Raw genomic sequence first — 19,159 nt, forward strand, 5'->3', positions numbered from 1 at the left:
ACTGGAAAGTTCACAAATATATGGAAATTAAACAACACATTCCCGAACAACCAGTGGGTCAATGAAGAGATCAAAAGGGAAATAAAAAAGTATCTTGAAACAAATGAAAATGGAAACACAACACACCCAAACTCATGAAACACAGCAAAAGCAGTTCTAAAAAGGAAGTTCATGGCCACCAGGTATCTGAAAAGATGCTCAACGTCACTCATCATCAGGGAAATGCAAGTCAAAACCACAATGAGATGTCACCTCACACCTGTTTGGATGGCAAGTACCAAAAGAGAGAAGTATGGAGGAGAACTGGGGAAAAGGGAACCCCTGTATGCTGTTGGTGAGAACGCAAATTAGCAGAGCCATACAGTATGGAGGTCGGTCCCTCAAAAAATTAAGAACAGAGGGGCGCCTGGGTGGCTCAGTCGGTTAAGTGTCTGATTTCGGCTCAGGTCATGATCTCACGGTTCATGAGTTCAAGCCCCACATCGAACTCTGTGCTGACAGCTCAAAGCCTGGAGCCTGCTTCGGATTCTGTGTCTCCCTCTCTGTCTGCCCTTCCCCCGCTCTCTCTCTCTCTCTCTCTCTCTCTCTCTCTCTCTCTCAAAAATAAACATTAAAAAATTTTAAAAAATAAAAATAAAAAATAGAACTACTATTTGATCAGCAATCCCACTTCTGGATTTGTATCTGACACAAATCAGTATCTCAAAGAAATCTCTGCCATGTTCACAGCAGCATTATTCACAATAGCCAAGATACATGTCTGTTGATGGATGAATGGATAAAGAAAATATATATACAGTGGAACATTATTCAGCCATTAAAAAAAGGAAATCCTGCCATTTGTGACAACACGGATGAACTTGGAGGACATCGTGCCAAGTGAAATAAACCAGACAAAGAAGAAAAATACCGCACGATTTTGTTCCTATAGGTGGAATCTAAAATTAAAAAAAAAAAAAAAAAGTGAAACTCATAGTGTGTAGAATGGTGTTTCTTTCCCACAGCCTTCAAGGTAGGGGAAATGGGCAGATGTTCAGAGGGTACAAACTTCTATTTACAAGATGAGTAAGTTCTGGGGATGTAAAGTAGGCAGAGTGACCAGAGAAAGTAATACCCTGTTATATACGTGAAATTCGCTAGGAGTACAGATCTTAAGTGTTGCCAGCACACAAAATGAAAACAAACAAACAAACAAAACCCCAGCCCAAATAGGTTAAACTAATTTGAGGTGAGGCAAATGCACTCCTCATTTATAATGTATACTAATGCCATTTTACTTTTTAAAAAGCTGACAGTAGTAATTTTGTAAAAGGATTTCAGGCCATTTAAAAAAGCCTGAAAATTCTAAAAAAACATGAGTAAATATCCAAAGCACCCGACATTTGAAGGAATTTTCCTATTTAAACAGACCCAGCATTTTGATCTTCAGCTCCCTGTGGAGGTAAGTTGGTGAATACTGAGGGCACTGTTTGCAATGCACGGAAGACACCGTTCTGCATCACGCAGGATACAAAATGACTAAGCTGGCCACAGACTGCAGTCACCCAGCATAATCGCAGGCTGTGCCTGTTGTCCCAACGTATTACTAGGTCTCCCTGCACTTTTGTCCGGTTTGGACAGGAGATTGTAAAGTTTTTCATTCATAATCAACAACTGGAGGTAGTTGTTCGACAGGTGAACGGACAAACAACTCAACAACGAAGAGGAAGGAATATCATGACAAGCGTCTCACATGCACTACGAAAAGTCAAAGAAGCCGGTCTAAAAAGGCCAGTTGCCGTATGATTCCATTTATAGGACGTTCTGGGAAAGGCAAGATTGTAAGGTCAGAAAACAGACCAGGATGCAAAGAATATTCTTGAAACAGTAGAATAAAATCATTCGCCAGTCTTAGAGAATTTCCCTGGAGACCCATGGCCTCAATATTTACAATCCCACTGTTCTCTGTTCATACCTGTCTGAATAGCCCGTGGGTTTCAGGATAGTGTCCGTATCTTTGATGGTCTCTTTTTTCCAATAGGAATCTGAACTGTCATCCCAGCTAGAAAAAGAACTGCTCCTTAACTCCATCGGCTCGTCAAAGTACCTGTATGAAAAAGAGGGACATGGTGACTTGGGAGACCTTACTGATGTCCGCTCACATGGGGTGCACGGCGGCTACACTTCCTGGGCCTTGCAGTTGGAGTGGCCATGTGACGAGAGCTGCCGAATGAAACAGAAGCAGGCGTGAGGAGAGTCATTTCCAAGGCCTTTAAAGTGCCTGTGCTCAACTCGCCCAGTCCCTTCTTCCTGTGCCACATGAAAGATAAGGTGGTTTTCCAGGCGCTCCAGCCTCAGGCAGGAGAAGCTTCCATCCATCTGGAAGATCAAGGCGTTACCCAAAGGACAGGTAATCTGGACAATCACCTGTACCCTCAGCTGAACAAGAAATAAACCGTTGTTGTGTTAAGCTTTTAAGACGGGGTTGGGGGCCGGGGCGGGGGGGTGGATACTTGTCAGTGCAGTATAACCTAGCCCATCCGGATAGCACACGATGCCTTTGAGCGTCTTTACTCACCACAGGTTACGTATTTTGCTTTCTCTGGGTCTAGTTCTGCCTAATCAGGTAGTCGCAACAAAAACCCCACTCGAGGAGCTCCCTGTTGGCAGTCCCTGCCAGGTAAGCCTGGCGACAGCCCTGACCACTTAATGTAAATGGTGCTAATTAGCCTCTTGGCGGAGTCAGATACAAAGCTATGGATGGCTAATGGCTGGACCAGTGTGCGGATGCTTTCCCAGCCTGGGGCTTGACATGAACTTGATCTGTAAGCCTGTAGGTGGGTTTACTCTTTCACCAGCCGAGTACCCCTGAGCCGGGCCTTGCTCAGAGAGCAAAGCTCCACGGCAGCTTCCTGTCCTGCGCGGTGACAGAAAAATCTCTGACCACGAGCAGCAGGGTTTGCCTGGAACAGGACAGAGACTCAGAGGCGAGGTGGATGTGCCAGAGCCTTAAGAAGTGACCGTGCTTCGTCAGAATTCACAACAACTTAGGATGGAAAAGAGCCCTGCCAGATACACACTCCTTTTATTTATTTATATTTTTAATGTTTATTTATTTATTTTGAAAGAGAGAGAGTGGGGGAGAGAGAGAATCCCAAGCAGGCTCTGTGCTGGCAGCACAGAGCCCCACATAGGGCTCGATCTAACAAATGGTGAGATCATGACCTGAGCCAAAATCAAGAATCAGATGCTTAACAGATTGAGCCACCCAGGCGCCCCCCACTCCTTAAATGTGGAGTTAAAGAAGTTCAGCAGAGGCAGATTCCAAGGCTTAGGTCTCGAGAAAGGAAGGATGATGGAAGATAATGTAGAGGCTTCCTTTCAAAAATGTCACCTGGCGGGGCGCCTGGGTGGCGCAGTCGGTTAAGCGTCCGACTTCAGCCAGGTCACGATCTCGCGGTCCGTGAGTTCGAGCCCCGTGTCAGGCTCTGGGCTGATGGCTCAGGGCCTGGAGCCTGCTTCCGATTCTGTGTCTCCCTCTCTCTCTGCCCCTCCCCCGTTCATGCTCTGTCTCTCTCTGTCCCAAAAATAAATAAAAAACATTGAAAAAAAATTTAAAAAAAAAAATGTCACCTGGCTTTCTGCAGAGTAAGAAAAGACGTGCATGGGATACATGGTGAACACCGAGCTCGGGTGTCACAAGAAGTCGCACAAAGACGGAAAGCCTGGGCAGTCAGAGGGGCCTGTAACCAAAGATGAATAGAAGAGGGCAGCAAGAACCTGTAGGAAAAAATAGGCCAAGGGCCCCTATGAGCTAAGAGTTGGGGGGTTGGAAATGCTAAGAACACACATACTTTTTCTGGGTTAAAAAAAAAAGGCGAAAGGGATAAACCTGCTATTTGAAGGAGATGGTGTGGCTTTACGTGGATAATAGAGAGAAAGCAGAATTTCCAGAAGGGGCTCTGCCTTCTCTGGCGAGGCGGTCCCGAAGAACAAATCTCCTTCCGCTAGCCTTCTCTTCCGTGTAAGGAAGACACAGGTTCAGAGTAGATCCGTGTTTCAGTGAGAAACAGGCCAGGCTCTCTTGGTGGCTGATGGGCAGGTGGGCCCGAGCCCCGGCTCTGCCTGGAGGAGCAGGGACAACCGGTCCCTGTGGAGGAGAGACCTGGACAAGCAGACTTTTAAGTGGCTCAGAGAAAGGGGGCTTGCCCGATGTGGGAGGCACACTGGCCTGAAAGTGATCTTCAATTATTCAAGATATTTATTTGTAAAGGTCCAAGCGAGAGAGTTAAGACCAAGTCGATGAGGAATTTAGAAACGACTTAGCAAGCATCTACGAGGAGGAGCCGGTGCTCTGCTAGATGGGGACACAGGGCAAGGAGACACATCCAGCCCCTGCTCTCACGGGCCTGGCTGATCCGAGCTCAGAAACCCAGCAAGGTACATAAGTAAAGGCATCATTCCTCACAGAGCTGCCCCAGGACACAATGGCTGCCTGGAGGAGGAGGAGGAGGAGGAGGAGGAGGAGGAGGAGGAGTGGGGTGGGGAGAGGGGCAGCATGGTCCCCTGGAGGATGCTCACCAAGAGGATGCTGGGGGCATGAGGGTGGGAAGGACCGGGCAGGGGGTGGTTGGAACTTCCAGGCTCTTTGCAACTCTGAGCTGCTGGGACTTAGGATTTTGCAGATTTAGTGTCACTCCAAGGAAATATTCTTCATTCTTATAAGTCCAAGTGCTCATCTTGGAATATAAGCGTGTCGGATTTTTTCAATGACTGGATTATTCAAAAATCAGGAGGGAGATGGGCGCCTGGGTGACTCAGTCGGTTGGGCGTCCGACTTTGGCTCAGGTCATGATCTCGCGGTCTGTGAGTTCGAGCCCCGCGTCGGGCTCTGTGCTGACAGCTCAGAGCCTGGAGCCTGCTTCAGATTCTGTGTCTCCCTCTCTCTCTGTTCCTCCCCTGCTCATGCTCTGTCTCAAAAATAAATTAAAAAAAAAAAAACATTAAAAAAAATTAAAAAACAAAAAAACAAAAAACAGGAGAAAGAAAGCCATGCTGCTCGGATCCTACTGGTCAGCAGGAGCACTGGGCAGCATTCTAAGTGTGGGGCAGGTGGGCGTGGGGGGTGGGCTCTCTGTGCTCTGACAGATGTGGGAGGTGAGCAGCAGCCCTGGGGGTGCAGACAGCTGTCCCATCGGTTGGAAGGATGGGCTAACTGATGCCTGATGGCTGTGGGGCACTTGCCTGACCTTAGAAACACAGCAGTCTTGATTTCCACATTTTTCCTGACTTTTTTTTTTAATGCTTATTTTTGAGAGACAGAGAGAGAGCGCAAGTTGGGGAGGGGCAGAGAAAGGGAGACACAGAATCTGAAGCAGGCTCCAGGTTCCGAGCTGTCATCACAGAGCCTGACACGGGGCTCGAACTCATAAACCGTGAGATTGTGACCTGAGCTGAAGTCGGGAGGCTTAACCAACTGAGCCACCCAGGCGTCCCTTTACTGACTTTCTAATGTTCTGGTTTCTAGATCCTGGTTCTCAATGCTCTTCACTTGTATTTTTGCTCTCACTCTGTCTTCATCCAACCCTGAGGACATTCCTTGCAATCCCTTGGTACCCCAACAGTGCATATCTGATTTACAGCTGTAGACAACCGTCTACCCAGTGAAGGCCATGCTGACTGCTTATATAAGGCTGAGCAAATCACTCTGGTTTCATTATTTTGTACTCTGTATATAATTACACTGTTTATATCCTGAATATAATGGAATTCAATTTGAAAAATCCCAGATATAGTGGATTTTATTTTTCATAGAAACAGCACTATTTCATAATTTATAATGTTCAAGTTCTAAAGGGCTAATGAATAATTCGGAAGCAGTGCAGGCTGCTCACGGAGCTAATAGGCTGGCTCTCCTGGAGGCTGTGTTTACGATCCGTCAGTCTCCAGAGTACTAACAGCTCCCTTGTTCTCTACCAGCAGTGGTCACAACCAAGGAGGCTAGAAAAGGCACTCATGGGGCACCTGGGTGGCTCAGTTAGTGTCCAATTTCAGCTCAGGTCACGATCTCCCAGTCTGTGAGTTTGAGCCCTGCATCGGGCTCTGTGCTGACGGCTCAGAGCCTGGAGCCTGCTTCGGATTCTGTGCCTCCCTCTCTCTGCCCTCCCTTCCTTGCTCACGCTCTCTCACTCTCTTCTCTCTCAAAAATAAACAAGCATTAAAGAAATTAATGAAAAAAATAAAGAGCAAATCAGAAATGATCTCACATGCATGCAGCTTTTAAATCAAGTTAGAAATTTAATTTTATCCTGTAGAAAATATATGTAAATTTAAAAAAAAAATTTTTTTTTAACATTTATTTACTTTTGAGACAGAGCACGAACGGGGGAGGGGCAGAGAGAGAGGGAGACACAGAACCGGAAGCAGGCTCCAGGCTCTGAGCCATCAGCCCAGAGCGCGATGCGGGGCTCGAACTCATGGACCGCGAGATCGTGACCTGAGCCGAAGTCGGATGCTTCACCGACTGAGCCACCCAGGCGCCCCTATGTAGATATTTTTATGTGTGTTTTTTTTTTAGTTTATTAATTTATTTTGAGAGAGAAAGAGAGAAAGCACAAGTGGAGGAGGGTCAGAGAGAGGAGAGAGCGAGAATCCCAAGCAGGCTCTGTGCCGACAGCGCGGAGCCCAATGCGGGGCTTGAACCTGCAAACCACGAGATCCCAACCTGAGCCAAAGTCGAACATTCACCCGACTGAGCCATCCGGGCGCCCCTAAATACTTTTGAAAGGCACGATTGGGGGGTTGCCTCTGTGTAAACCACACCTGGTGTGTTATACAAGTGACTCACAACAGGTGCAAAAGCATCCCTGTAACTGACAGGGAACACCACTAACCTAGTAACTTTTTTTGGTAAAATATCCGGACTTGACAGAATGGGAAGCAGTGTGAGGAGAATTTTTTAGGCAGAGTACTAAGCTATGAACTTTGGGAGGATGTGTGTCACAATCAGCTTCCAGTTAATAGTTAACATGTGTGTGTATCTCGTATGTATATGAAACATATAGCCCATGTAGATACGAAACCGCTTCAGGCCTGTGTAAGTAACCGCCAGACGACAGTAATGGCCTTCCAGACGTGAGCCACGCGCCTCCTTCAACGCACCGCCCATGACTGGTGGACACACACTCGATTTTCCCGAGCTCCAAACTTGAAGGTGGCCCTCGGCGTAGTTAAGAATCTAACCACAGTAATTACACATTTAGACTGAGTCACGTCTCTTGAACTGAACTCCTATGTCATAAACGCAGCTAAACATCACGCAAATAGTCAAGCGCTATTCTAAGTGCTCCATTTGCATCAACTCATTTACCATCGCACAACACAGTGAGGCAGACCCCAGCATCTCTAACTTACAGAGGCGGAAGCTGCAGCACACAGAGGTTGAGCGACTTGGCCAAGGTCACACAGTCATTAAGTGGCCCAGCCAGGATTCAAATCCAGACCGTCTGAACTGGGGTCTACACTCTCACCCCTGTGTTCTCAGCTGGTGCTCAGCTCCAGTTCACAGCCCAGGTTTACATGGTGCCTTTTTAGCAGGACTCTCCTGTATGGGTCAGGTTCTTGGAAGAACCTCACACGGTGAGTCAGTTCAAGTCTCAACTTGTTCTCCCTGCCCTTCAGGCCCCTGGACCTGAACCGTGGTACTTGCCACGGTTGCCTTCACACCGAAGTTAGGCAACTGGTCCCAATCTGATGGTGGAGGCTGAAGGACCGGCACCTAGCTGACCCTGAGAGCCTTCAGAGTGTACTAGTGTTTTCCATGAATTGATAACACACACACAAATAGTGTTTGCTATTTGTTCTGAAACCAAAGGATACGGACCTTTGGGCTCTTGCCTTGTTCTCCAATTTCACACTTAGATAAACACAATTTCTACTTCTTATTTTTTTTAAGTTTATTTATTTTTGAGAGAGAGAGAGAAAGAGAGAGCACACGCAAGCAGGGGAAGGGCAAATGGGAGAAGGAGACAGACAATCCCGGGCAGGCTCTGTGCTAACCGACACAGGGCTTGAATTCAGGTCGTGACCTGAGCCAAAGTCAAGAACCAGATGCTCAACCAACTAAGCCACCCAGGCGCCCTGCAAGTTCCTACTCTATTTTCAACTCTTGGTCACTGATTTTATTATAAACATCTCGCAGGCATTGTCCACTTATGAATCTTTCCCCAATACTTTTCCAAAGGACACCCTTGACTCCAGCCAAAGCTTGTAAAAGCAACGAAGTAAACTGATTTGTATTTGCTCTTAATGCAAATAAGCGAGTAGGTCCACATTAATGACCACTTTCTAAAACAATGCTTTAAGGCTGATTTGGGGCAGGTTACCTTGAGCTGGAAGTAAAATATGGGTCACCACTGTCATCGCTGTACTTCTTTCTTGATTTTGCTATGATCGGCGTCTCCTGCTCAATGGTCTGCATATCTGAAGTCACGGAATGTGAAATACCACTGGAGAAAACAGAGAATAAAATGGAGAGGAATTATATCAGTTCAGGAAGACACTTGTACTCACCAAAGAATAAACGTTTTATACTTTCAACAAAAACGTTAGTGGGGTTAAAAACATGAGCAATAAAAACGGCATATATAGTTTTTGGCATAAGCATCGAAAAATACTGGGCCTTTGTGAGGACTGGAACTAATTACACAAGATGCAGTCACACATATCAGTCTGTCTGCAGCATCCGCTTAACAATGAGTCAGGCCTATTTCCTTTTTGCTTTGACTCACTTTGGAACTTTTCATGCTAGGTTGAATACTAGAGAGGAGTAAAACAATTGAAGAAAGGAAGGAATCATGAGAAAATACTTTCCCAGTTGACGCCAATAAGGAAAATCCATGCACGATTAGCAACGTTTAGATTCTGGAAGCCACGTACCTCCTGCAGTTTCCGAACCCCATGCCGAGTCTCTCTGACTCTATCTTTTTTTTGCCACTCATGTTCATCTTCTCGTCCTTCTTCATTTGAATCTCAAGATCCTTATAGGCTAATCGCAGTGATGAAACGCTGCCAGAAAACCAAAGGCTCCTTAATTTAGCTTTAATTCTGTGTTCTCAAGTTAAAACACTAAGTGAAATTAAACACGTCACTGATAATTTGAGCTTCGTGCTTCTTTCCATAATTAACAACTATGAAGGCGAGTTGGCTTTTTTTTTCCCCTAAAGGTCTTTTTTGAGTAGATGTTCAAGAAAATTTGAATGAGTTTACACCTGCTTTTTGGTTGCTGCTGACCCTACCTTACTGTTCTAGTTCATATCACCTATCATCATATATTAATCATCACATCATCATATACTACCTGCCGCATAATAACGTAATACATGCTAAGATTAAGTCTACGTAGGACAGTAAAAAGCAGAATTTCTTACTTGAGCTAATATTTATACTTTTTGCATTACATAGCAAAAGTATGAGGTTAGTTGCATTGGTTTGCACATATATTTGACTTTACAAGTAGTTAAATTAAGGGGCACCTGGGTGGCTCAGTCGGTTTAAGTGTCTGATTTCAGCTCAGGTCACGAGCCCCGCGTCGGGCTCTGTGCTGACAGCTCGGAGGCTGGAGCCTGCTTCGGATTCTGTCTCCCTCTTTCTCTGCCCCTCCCCTGCTTGAGCTCTCTTTCTCTCTCTCTCTCTCAAATATAAATAAGCATTTTAAAAAACCAAATATATAAATTAAGACGGAGTTACTTAATTGCAAAAGATTCTTCAGAGGACCACTATAGAATCAGGCTTCCAAGAGCACTCATTTCTTAGCCAACCTTCCTTCTGTGCTACTAGTCAGACACTAATCATCTGTTTATCAAATACCTGTTACAAATGATGTACCAAAGGGGTAAAAAGACAGTATCCAACACTGTCCCTTGCTCTCAGATTCCTAAAAACGTTACAAATACTTAATTTTTCATAAAGAAAACTATGCAATAACAAGAGTATTTTATATTAGTAAGACAGCAACAAAACTTGGGGGCCCTGAAAGGTGATATACCCATGTTATCAGGAATTCTAAGCTATTATCTGTTTCATAAAATTGTGCAAAATCTCATGAATTTCTCATAAGAAAGGCACTGTGTAAATTCCATAATAATATAAATACATTTTCCTGTAGTAACAGGGAATGACAACTAAATTTCTTACTAGAAAAAAAAAAAGAGTAAACAGAAAACAGAAAAAAAAATAACATTGCTGCTGTTTCCTTCCTTAGTCAGGATTTGTTTTGTTTTAATCTGGTAGTTTTGTTTTCTTTACCATCATTCCTACAGAGCAGGGTCTGACCACGTCCCCAGTTTTATCACTCAGAAAATAAATGATACTCTTGCGTCAACTTTTTGGAGGAAGACCACAGATCTCCCGAAAACCACGAACAGATAAAACTGGAGCGGCAGATTCTTCTGGAGAAGATGAACGGCCGGGAAGAAAACATTCCACTGGGAAGATGTGAGATGGGAGAGCTTTCCTTCTCAGCATCTGGCTGGGACCGAGGCTACCGCCACCAACAGCACCTGCTCTCCGACCTGGGCTTCCCGTAACGCGGGGATGGCAACGCCCACAGGACCAAGGAGTCAGGGCTCCGTGTTTCCCAGGCCCTGCTCAGGGGAGGCTCCCAAGCCGCTCAGGCCAAGCAAGGGAAGGGGCTCCGGGGCGGCTCTCCTCTCCCTCATCTTCCCACCCACTGTGCGCAGGCTCCTCTGAGGGCGGGCCCAGGAACCGCCAGCAGGTGAGGACTAGGACAGACAGCTAGGGTTTCACAGGCTGAAGACAGAGAAAAATGCCGTTCCTTGACAGTTTACTCAACTGAAAATAACTCTATTTACAGCCGTTAAAAAATTAACTTGCAGAAAAATAACGCTGTTGCGTCTTTAGGATAAGACACGTGTGCTTTCCCGGAGCTGGCGCAGCCCTGGCTTGGCGGGATGGGGCTGCGACGGGTCTGAGAGGGAGGACAGTGTCTTGGGCACAGTGGCGCGGCTGTCCTGAACACGGCCAGGAAGGCTGTCAAAGCAGGTCCCAAATCAAATTCATAAACACCCATGGCCCGCATCTTTGCGTATACGCTGTACTGAACCGTCCTAGTGAAAGATTCGAGTTAAGGCTGGTGTTGCCTCGAACAATACGCTAATCTCCATCCAACCCCCCCTGCAGGGAGGGAGCAGGTGCTTCGTGTTCCGTGTCTTCTGTTCTGATCAGGCTCTAGATTGTACACGCTCCAGGAAAACCACGCATGAACAATCTGCACGGAGCCCACTCCCAAACACCAAGAGAAGCAGTCTAAACCTCAGGTTGGACCTTCCCCCCATTTTCAGGGTCAGGATCCCAGCTTAGAGAAATTACAGTAAAGTCTGTGACCACAGCTCAAAGCAAATTTTACATAAAGCATTTCAAACCACATTTAGTCTAACTACAGTTTAGTGCTGCCCCCTATGTTCTAGGAGTTAAATGACAATGAGAAACAACAACTTCCAATTCTCTGGATTTACCAACTAGAACATCCCTTAGCAAGCTGCTAGCATGAATAACAAGAAATCACAGCGGTTGAGCACTTACTCTGTACCAGGCACTGTTTGATGCACTTTAATAAACGTTAACTAAGTTAACCCTCAAAGCATTAAGCCTCATAAAATAAGCATTATTATTTTCTTCATTATGCCGTCCATAGTAACTCAAGCCATAATAATAATAATAAATAAATAAAATAAAATAATAAATAAAATAAGCACACATAAGAACTAGGAACCCAAGCTGCCTTTCCTTTAGGTGTTGTGCTCACTCTGCTTTCTTCTCTCCTTACGATTGTTTTTATACCCAGCACATGCACTTTCCAGGCGGCCACACTGCTCCTCTGTTTCCAACACAAACAAAAACCTCTCAAGAGCCTGAAATGTCTACTTACAATTCTCTTGACTGGCTTCCTGGTTTCCAGTTTCTGCCCCTGGTTTCCAGTTTCCTAATCTCATCACCAAACTCACTTTCCAAAATACACCCCCTTCATCAAAACGATTGGCCTGACTTCAAGGTACCCCACATTATCGTTCCAATTTCACCAATCCAGGCAACTCCCCCCTCCCCAGCACCGAAAAAAATTAAATGGAATTTTGAAAGCAAATCTCAAGAGTTGTTTGATTAATAGCCTTATTCACTAAACACACGCTACTATAACTAAATCAAACTTACATTGATTCTTCCTTAGGTGCCGCGCTGGCCAGAAGGTCTTCCTGTTCCTTCATTTTATCTACAGCTTGGGCTTGTTTTTCAATTTCATTAAAGCATGTATTTGCCAGTTTCTGGGCTCCCAAACTTCCTTTTTTGGCCCCAAGCTAGAAGATATAGAAGATTAGATTCGACCCACGCTGTTTGAAAGCTTCAGCTAACGGCTAACACTTCCTGAGGTCTATTACCCGCCAGGCAGTGCAACCCACACTTCATATTTGTTCTCTCGCTTAGTCCTCACAACGCTGTGAAGTTGGCACTACTGTCATCCCCAGGTTAGATGAGGAACTCAAGTCTGGTGCAGGTTAACTGACTTGAACAAGATCACACAGCCAGTAAGATGACGGACATCAGGAATCACACCCTGGTGACAGCATCCCTTATTAGAAACGCAAACACGACAGGAACTCCCACAGGGCCTCTCCTGATTTTTTAGAATTCTGTCATTAGCAAAAGAAATGCTGTCGAACACTCATTCTAGAAAATCCTCACTATGTATAACATTCACCTCATGGAACAAAACCTAGGTTTTTATCAAAGCCACATTTATGGGGCACTGGGGTGGCTCTTCCGGTTAAGGGTCTGACTCTTGACTTTGGCTCAGGTCATGATCTCATAGTCCTGAGATCGAGCCCCTCGTTGGGCTCTGCACTGGGCATGGAGCCTGCTTGGGATTCTCTCTCTTCCTCTCCCTCTGCCCCTCCCCAGCTCGTGTGCATGCACTCTCTCTCTCTTTTTCCAAAAAAAAGTCACATTTATTATTACAATATGGCTCAAAATAAATTTTAAAAAAGTGACAGGGGCACCTGGGTGGCTCAGTCGGTTACAGTTCAGGTCGTGATCTCATGGTTCGTGGGTTCAAGCCCCATGTTGGGCTCTGTGATGACAGCTCAGAGCCTGGAGCATGCTTTGAGCTCTGTGTCTCCCTCTCTCTCTGCCCCTCCCCCACTGACGCTCTGTCTCTCTTTCTCAAAAATAAACATTAAAAAATTTTTTTTAACGACAAAGGTGGCTTTCTTGAGAACATAGGCTATTTTAAAGCCAAACTACCAGATATTTATATGCAATACTTACTCCTCTTTTAGCTTGATTTGGTTTCTTTTTTATGATAGAGGACACCTCTGTCAAAAAATAAAAAGTAGAGAGTCAGACCAATAGAAATACGCAATTTTTCTAATTCTAGCGTATTTTTTTTAAATTCTAACATACTGTACATATTATGTAAGAGACTGTAACATTTTCCACCTTAGTTGGTCACCCAGAACATTCAAGCACACGAGTGTATTGCAGATTAAGAGAGCTTTGTTAAAATCGAGTTTCTCGGCACTTCTACCTAGGATCCAAGCTCACAGAAAACATTTTGTGCTCACCACACTAGAGAGAAATGAAGAGCCTGGCCTTGCCCACCCCACCCCACCCCATTCATTGTTCTCTTCGGAGCATTTCTTAAATACATTAGAACAAACTCTCCTCTTAAGCTCTGCTCTTCAAAAACTTTTAGAATTATTTTAAGATATAAAGTTAGCCAGGCATTATGCACACATCGGAAGCAGTGGTATGGTTTTTCACCCTGACTTGTACACAGATTTACCACATTACTCAATGAGAATTACAAAGCATTCCATTATTTTGAGTAGCAAGGCTTTCTAAATTGCACAAAAACAGATGAGGCTTTAAGATAAAGTTTCTTAAAAATCGTTTTCTGGGTAAACTTTAATCATAGATTACACATTCTGTTTCTACAATGATGTTTAAGAGACCCAGTAAGAATAAAATTTTAACTTTTTTCTTACAAAGATGAGAATGTGCTTTAATAAGAAAAGACAGCATAGGGGCGCCTGGGTGGCTCAGTCGGTTGAGCAACCAACTTTGGCTCAGGTCGTGATTTCGCGGTCTGTGAGTTCAAGCCCCGCGTCGGGCTCTGTGCTGACAGCTCAGCGCCTGGAGCCTGCTTCGGATTCTGTGTCTCCCTCTCTCTCTGCCCCTCCCCCACTCATGCTCTGTCTCTGTCTCAGAAATAAATATTAAAAAAAATTTTTAAAAATAAGAAAAGACAGCATAAAACCACACACAACTAAAGATTCAAATTTAGCCCTAACGAGAGAATAACATCATTACGTGCCAAGTATGAAAAAGATATCTATGGAAGTTTTTCTTTCCATCACTTTCTTCTGGATCCATGTTAAAGCACTCACATAATCTGCTCCCAACCTCCTACGAGGCTATTAACTCGGGATGAAAATATCTGGAACATTTCTAATAGTTCAGCTATTTTTTCACCAAAGTACTTGCTTTCCAATTAATGCCATGCAATGTGCGCTCATTTCAGAGTATAATTCCCTGATGATGAAAAATTAAAGATCCTGGTAAAATCAGAAAGAGAAGAACACTCTAGGAGACGTCGCTCTGCCCTCTGCTCATGCTGGGAACATAACCCAGTTCAACACAGATGAGCAAATCAACAGTTTCAGCAGCTCAGCCAGGGACCCCACACTGGTTGCCGCCACTCACGGGCCTCAGGCTGGTCCTAAAGGGGAACGGCATTTTTGCTCGATAAAAATCTTATTATTAATAGATTAGTAATCATGATGCCGGATTACTCTACACATTCTAGGCAGAATGGAAAGCCAGGATTCATCTTTCTCTCTTAACGAATCTCACTGTCTGAATCAGAATATGGAGTCGTAGGCACATTACCTAAAGCAGCCTTTGTTGGTGCGTTAAGACCTTCCACACTTGGTCCTTGTTCTGGTCCACCTGAAAGTTAAACATATTGATATCAATGCAGAAAATATACTCATTAAATGTGCTTTGGAATATACGACACATTCAACTTGCTCAGTACCACGTGTTACCCAAGTTTGTCGATTATTGGTTTTCTTTTTAGCTCCCTATTCTATTTTACCATTACAAGAATTTTTTTTTAATTTTTTTACATTTATTTATTTATGTTTGAGAGACAGAGAGAGACAGAGCACAAGCGGGGGATGGGCAGAGAGAGAAGGAGACGCAGAATCCGAAGCAGGCTCCAGGCTCTGAGCCGTCAGCACAGAGCCCGACGCGGGGCTCGAACTCACGAACCACGAGATCATGACCTGAGCTCAACCGACTGAGCCACCCAGGCGCCCCTATAAAATTTTTTTTAATGTTTATTTATGTACAGAGAGTAAGAGCATGCACCTGAGAGAGTCAGGGAGGGGCAGAGAGAGGGGGGTGGAGAGAGAAAGAATCCCAAGCAGGCTCCACGCTGTCAGCACAGAGCCTGACGCAGGGCTTGAACTCACAAACCTTGAGATCATGACCTGAGAGGAAATCAAGAGTCAGATGCTTAACTGACTGAGCCACCCAGGCGCCCCCAAGGGGAGGTGGAATTCTAAACAATAAAACCTTTTGGAGAAACTCTGCAGCTAAGAATGCAGGGTTTAAAATATTTACAAGAACAGAATCTTGTTCTGCATGTAGTTATCTCAGTTTCCTGTTAGCAAATCAAATGGAGACACCTGGACTCCAGAGGTCACAGGGACACCTCCAGGGCCCCGTATGCTTCAACCTCCAAAGGCCTCTTATGCTAACTAGTTGTAACAGTAACAATATTCAAATCGCCATCGGTACTTTCAGAAGGTACAACGCTCGCCTTGTCTCTGTGTTAGTCAGGAGAGCGTCAGGATTATTTTTTCTCCTCTGTCCTTTTGGACAATGACAAACCCGTCGATGGCTCAGGTAGATTCCTTCTCTTAAAAAACAATCCCCCTCTGGAGGGGCTCACAGCCCAGGGAAGGGACACACACGGACGTGGTAATTCCCAGAACCAGGCCGAGCTGAGCTAAGAAGGAGACCACACATAAATGTGGTCGTGACTGGGAGTGTCCGTGGGGTGGACACAGCCTCTCTGAGGACAGGCGTTCGCGCAGAGACTCCAGGAAGGAGGCGGCAACATGACAACCGAGGACAGATTCCCACTGCAAGCAACAGGGCCAAAGGGCCAGTGCGGCTACAGGGCAGTGTGGGTCTAAGGACTTGAATTGCTACGCGCCACTTAGAAAGGTGTCTGTCTTCTGGGAATGCAAGCTGGTGCAGCCACTCTGGAAAACGGTACGGAGGTTCCTCAAAAAACTAAAAACAGAACTACCCTACGACCCAGGAATGGCACTACTAGGCATTTATCCACGGGATACAGGGGTGCTGTTTTGAAGGGACACACACACCCCAATGTTTATAGCAGCACTATCAACAACAGCCAAAGGATGGAAAGAGCCCAAATGGCCATCGACGGATGAATGGAGAAAGAAGATGTGGTATGTATACACAACGGAGTATTACTCAGCAATCAAAAAGAATGAAATCTTTCCATTTGCAACTATGTGGATGGAACTGGAGGGTATTATGCTAAATGAAATGAGTCAGTCAGAAAAAGACAAATATCGTATGACTTCACTCCTATGAGGACTTTAAGAGACAAAACAGACGAACATAAGGGAAGGGAAACAAAAATAATATAAAAACAGGGAGGGGGACAAAACAGAAGAGACTCATAAATATGGAGAACAAACTGAGGGTTACAGGAGGGGTTGTGGGAGGGGGGAGGGGCTAAATGGGGAAGGGGCATTAAGGAATCTACTCCTGAAATCATTGTTGCACTAGATGCTAACTAATTTGGATGTAAATTTTAAAAAATAAAAAATTAAATTAAACAAAAAGGAAGGTGTCGGTCTTCTTACCAGACACTTAGGGTCACAGGCACAAAAAATGAAATGCGCCAAAACATCACAGACTGCAAATCATACAAAACCCAGCCATGCCAGCGTCCTTTGCATATGAAGGGAACAAGCTTTTTGTCTATATATGAATTGCAAAACGCTTATCACCTGTCTTTAAAGCACCTCTTCAGAACAGAAACGTTGCATTTGTGACAGATTGGTTAATCTCTTCCTTTCACGAGGCTTGAACATGCACAGAAGGCTTCCCCGGTTCCGAGAGGACAGAAAACCTCCACCCATTTTCTTGCAGCACCTTTATACTTCCATGATTTATATTTAAATCCTTGACCCACCAGCACTTTGTTTGGTAGAAAGAGTAAAGAAGGAATTCTACTTTACTGTAATATTTTATCCAAAATGCTAGACGCTTGTCCCAACTCATCCACTGTTCCCCAGAATGCAAAGGGTTCCCGTCCTGGTTCACTGACAGGTCTACTCCTAAGACCAGTGAAATGACAAACTGGCATCCTAAAATCTGCAATTTGCTGCAATCTCAGACACTCCCACCCTTACACCTGCACTTCAGTGCAAACGAAGTGACTTTTCCTCACAGCAAGCTCCCTACCCCACTCACAGAGACCTGAGTGGCCACTCTCCCAGGACTCTCTTCTTGATAAGTATCAGTCACTCTCTCCAACCCTCCAGCAAAACCCTCGCCAGGAAGTTTCTCGAGTAAGCATCTCAGTCATAAAGTTGGTGGAGTGCTTGGTCTTTGCTACTTCACGAGGTTCTCTCAAGTTCCCCAAAGCAGCTCCGGGGGGCGGGGGGCTCAGCGTATGCGAGCCAGCCCTTCTGGCCACACTCCAGGGTGCCCACGTAGCTGTCAAATGTCACCTTGTTGTTAATTTGCTCAAGCCTTCCGGCTAACAAAAGATGCTCAGTCTTAAACCAGAAAAGTTGACATCTTGATCCTTGTTATACCTATCACATAAGTGATGTTTTTAAATGCGAGCAACGGACATAAGTACAGGTACAATAAATGCAATCCTATAATAAAGTCACCAAAGGTAAATCATTAGATATCAACTATTCATAGAATCGGTTTTAAAATGGAAATCTTGTTTTCTGACCGTAGAAGTAACAGAGACACATTACAAAAGTTCAGTCACATCAAAACTATATCAAGTTGAAAGTAAAAGTAATTCATTCGGTAATTTTATTCTCTGGTTAACAATTTGATATGTACCTTCCAGAATGTTTTCTGTGTGTATATGTTTTTGCTTCAGTGTTTTACAAAAATGAGATCATATTTCCTGTTTGGTAATATCTTTTCCCCCCACTATATAATGTACCATGGGCATCTTTCCTTCATGAAATACAAGGATCTTATTTTCTCTTTCCTTTTTTTTTAAAAAAGATTTTATTTTTAGGGGCACCTGGGTGGTTCAGTAAGTAGAGCGACTGACTTCGGCTCGGGTCATGATCGCACGGCTCACGGGTTCGAGCCCCGTGTCAGGCTCCGTGCCGACAGCTCGGAGCCTGGAGCCTGCTTCGGATTCTGTGTCTCCCCCTCTCTCTGCCCCTAACCCGCTCACATTCTGTGTCTCTCTCAAAAATAAACATTTAAAAAAAAATTTTTTTAAAAAAGATAAAAAATGATTTATTTATTTATTTATTTATTTATTTATTTATTTATTTATTTTTTAACGTTTTTATTTATTTTTGAGACAGAGAGAGACAGAACATGAACGGGGGAGGGGCAGAGAGAGAGGGAGACACAGCATCGGAAACAGGCTCCAGGCTCTGAGCTGTCAGCCCAGAGCCCGACGCAGGGCTCGAACTCACGGACCGCGAGATCGTGACCTGAGCTGAAGTCGGACGCTCAGCCGACTGAGCCACCCAGGCGCCCCAAAAATGATTTTATTTTTAACTAACGTCTACACCAACGTGGGGCTCAAACTCACAACCCTGAGATCAAAAGTCACGTGCTCCACCAACTAAGCCAGCCGGGTGCCCCACAGGACCTTATTTTCTAATAGTTTCATAGCCATTGAACCAAAGGATAACATCACACGACAATTCTGAAGATTACCTTCATTATTAGCTGGAGTGGTCTCCACATTCCTTGGTGACGAAGAAGATGCTTCTGGCTGTGCTGATGTCCAGCCTGTGCCACTCACCTGAAGGTGAGAAAATTCACCAGTCAGCAAAGCAAGAAA

At 44.8% G+C, this 19,159-nt stretch overlaps 1 protein-coding gene across 1 annotated transcript in view; it reads right to left on the reverse strand.

The window, feature by feature from the left end:
* The window catches only part of ARFGAP3 (ADP ribosylation factor GTPase activating protein 3), a 54,735-nt gene that overhangs the window by 14,330 nt on the left and 21,246 nt on the right, over positions 1-19,159 (reverse strand). The window contains exons 6-12 of the mRNA XM_027070565.2: positions 19,033-19,120; positions 14,941-15,000; positions 13,318-13,364; positions 12,208-12,350; positions 8,917-9,045; positions 8,364-8,486; positions 1,955-2,086 (exon numbers count right to left, since the gene is read on the reverse strand). Of these exons, the coding sequence (XP_026926366.1) occupies positions 1,955-2,086; positions 8,364-8,486; positions 8,917-9,045; positions 12,208-12,350; positions 13,318-13,364; positions 14,941-15,000; positions 19,033-19,120 (722 nt within the window). The remainder of the gene's footprint in view (positions 1-1,954; positions 2,087-8,363; positions 8,487-8,916; positions 9,046-12,207; positions 12,351-13,317; positions 13,365-14,940; positions 15,001-19,032; positions 19,121-19,159) is intronic.

This window comes from Acinonyx jubatus, chromosome B4 (genome assembly GCF_027475565.1).
Source record: "Acinonyx jubatus isolate Ajub_Pintada_27869175 chromosome B4, VMU_Ajub_asm_v1.0, whole genome shotgun sequence".
In the NCBI taxonomy this organism is placed as follows: domain Eukaryota; kingdom Metazoa; phylum Chordata; class Mammalia; order Carnivora; family Felidae; genus Acinonyx; species Acinonyx jubatus.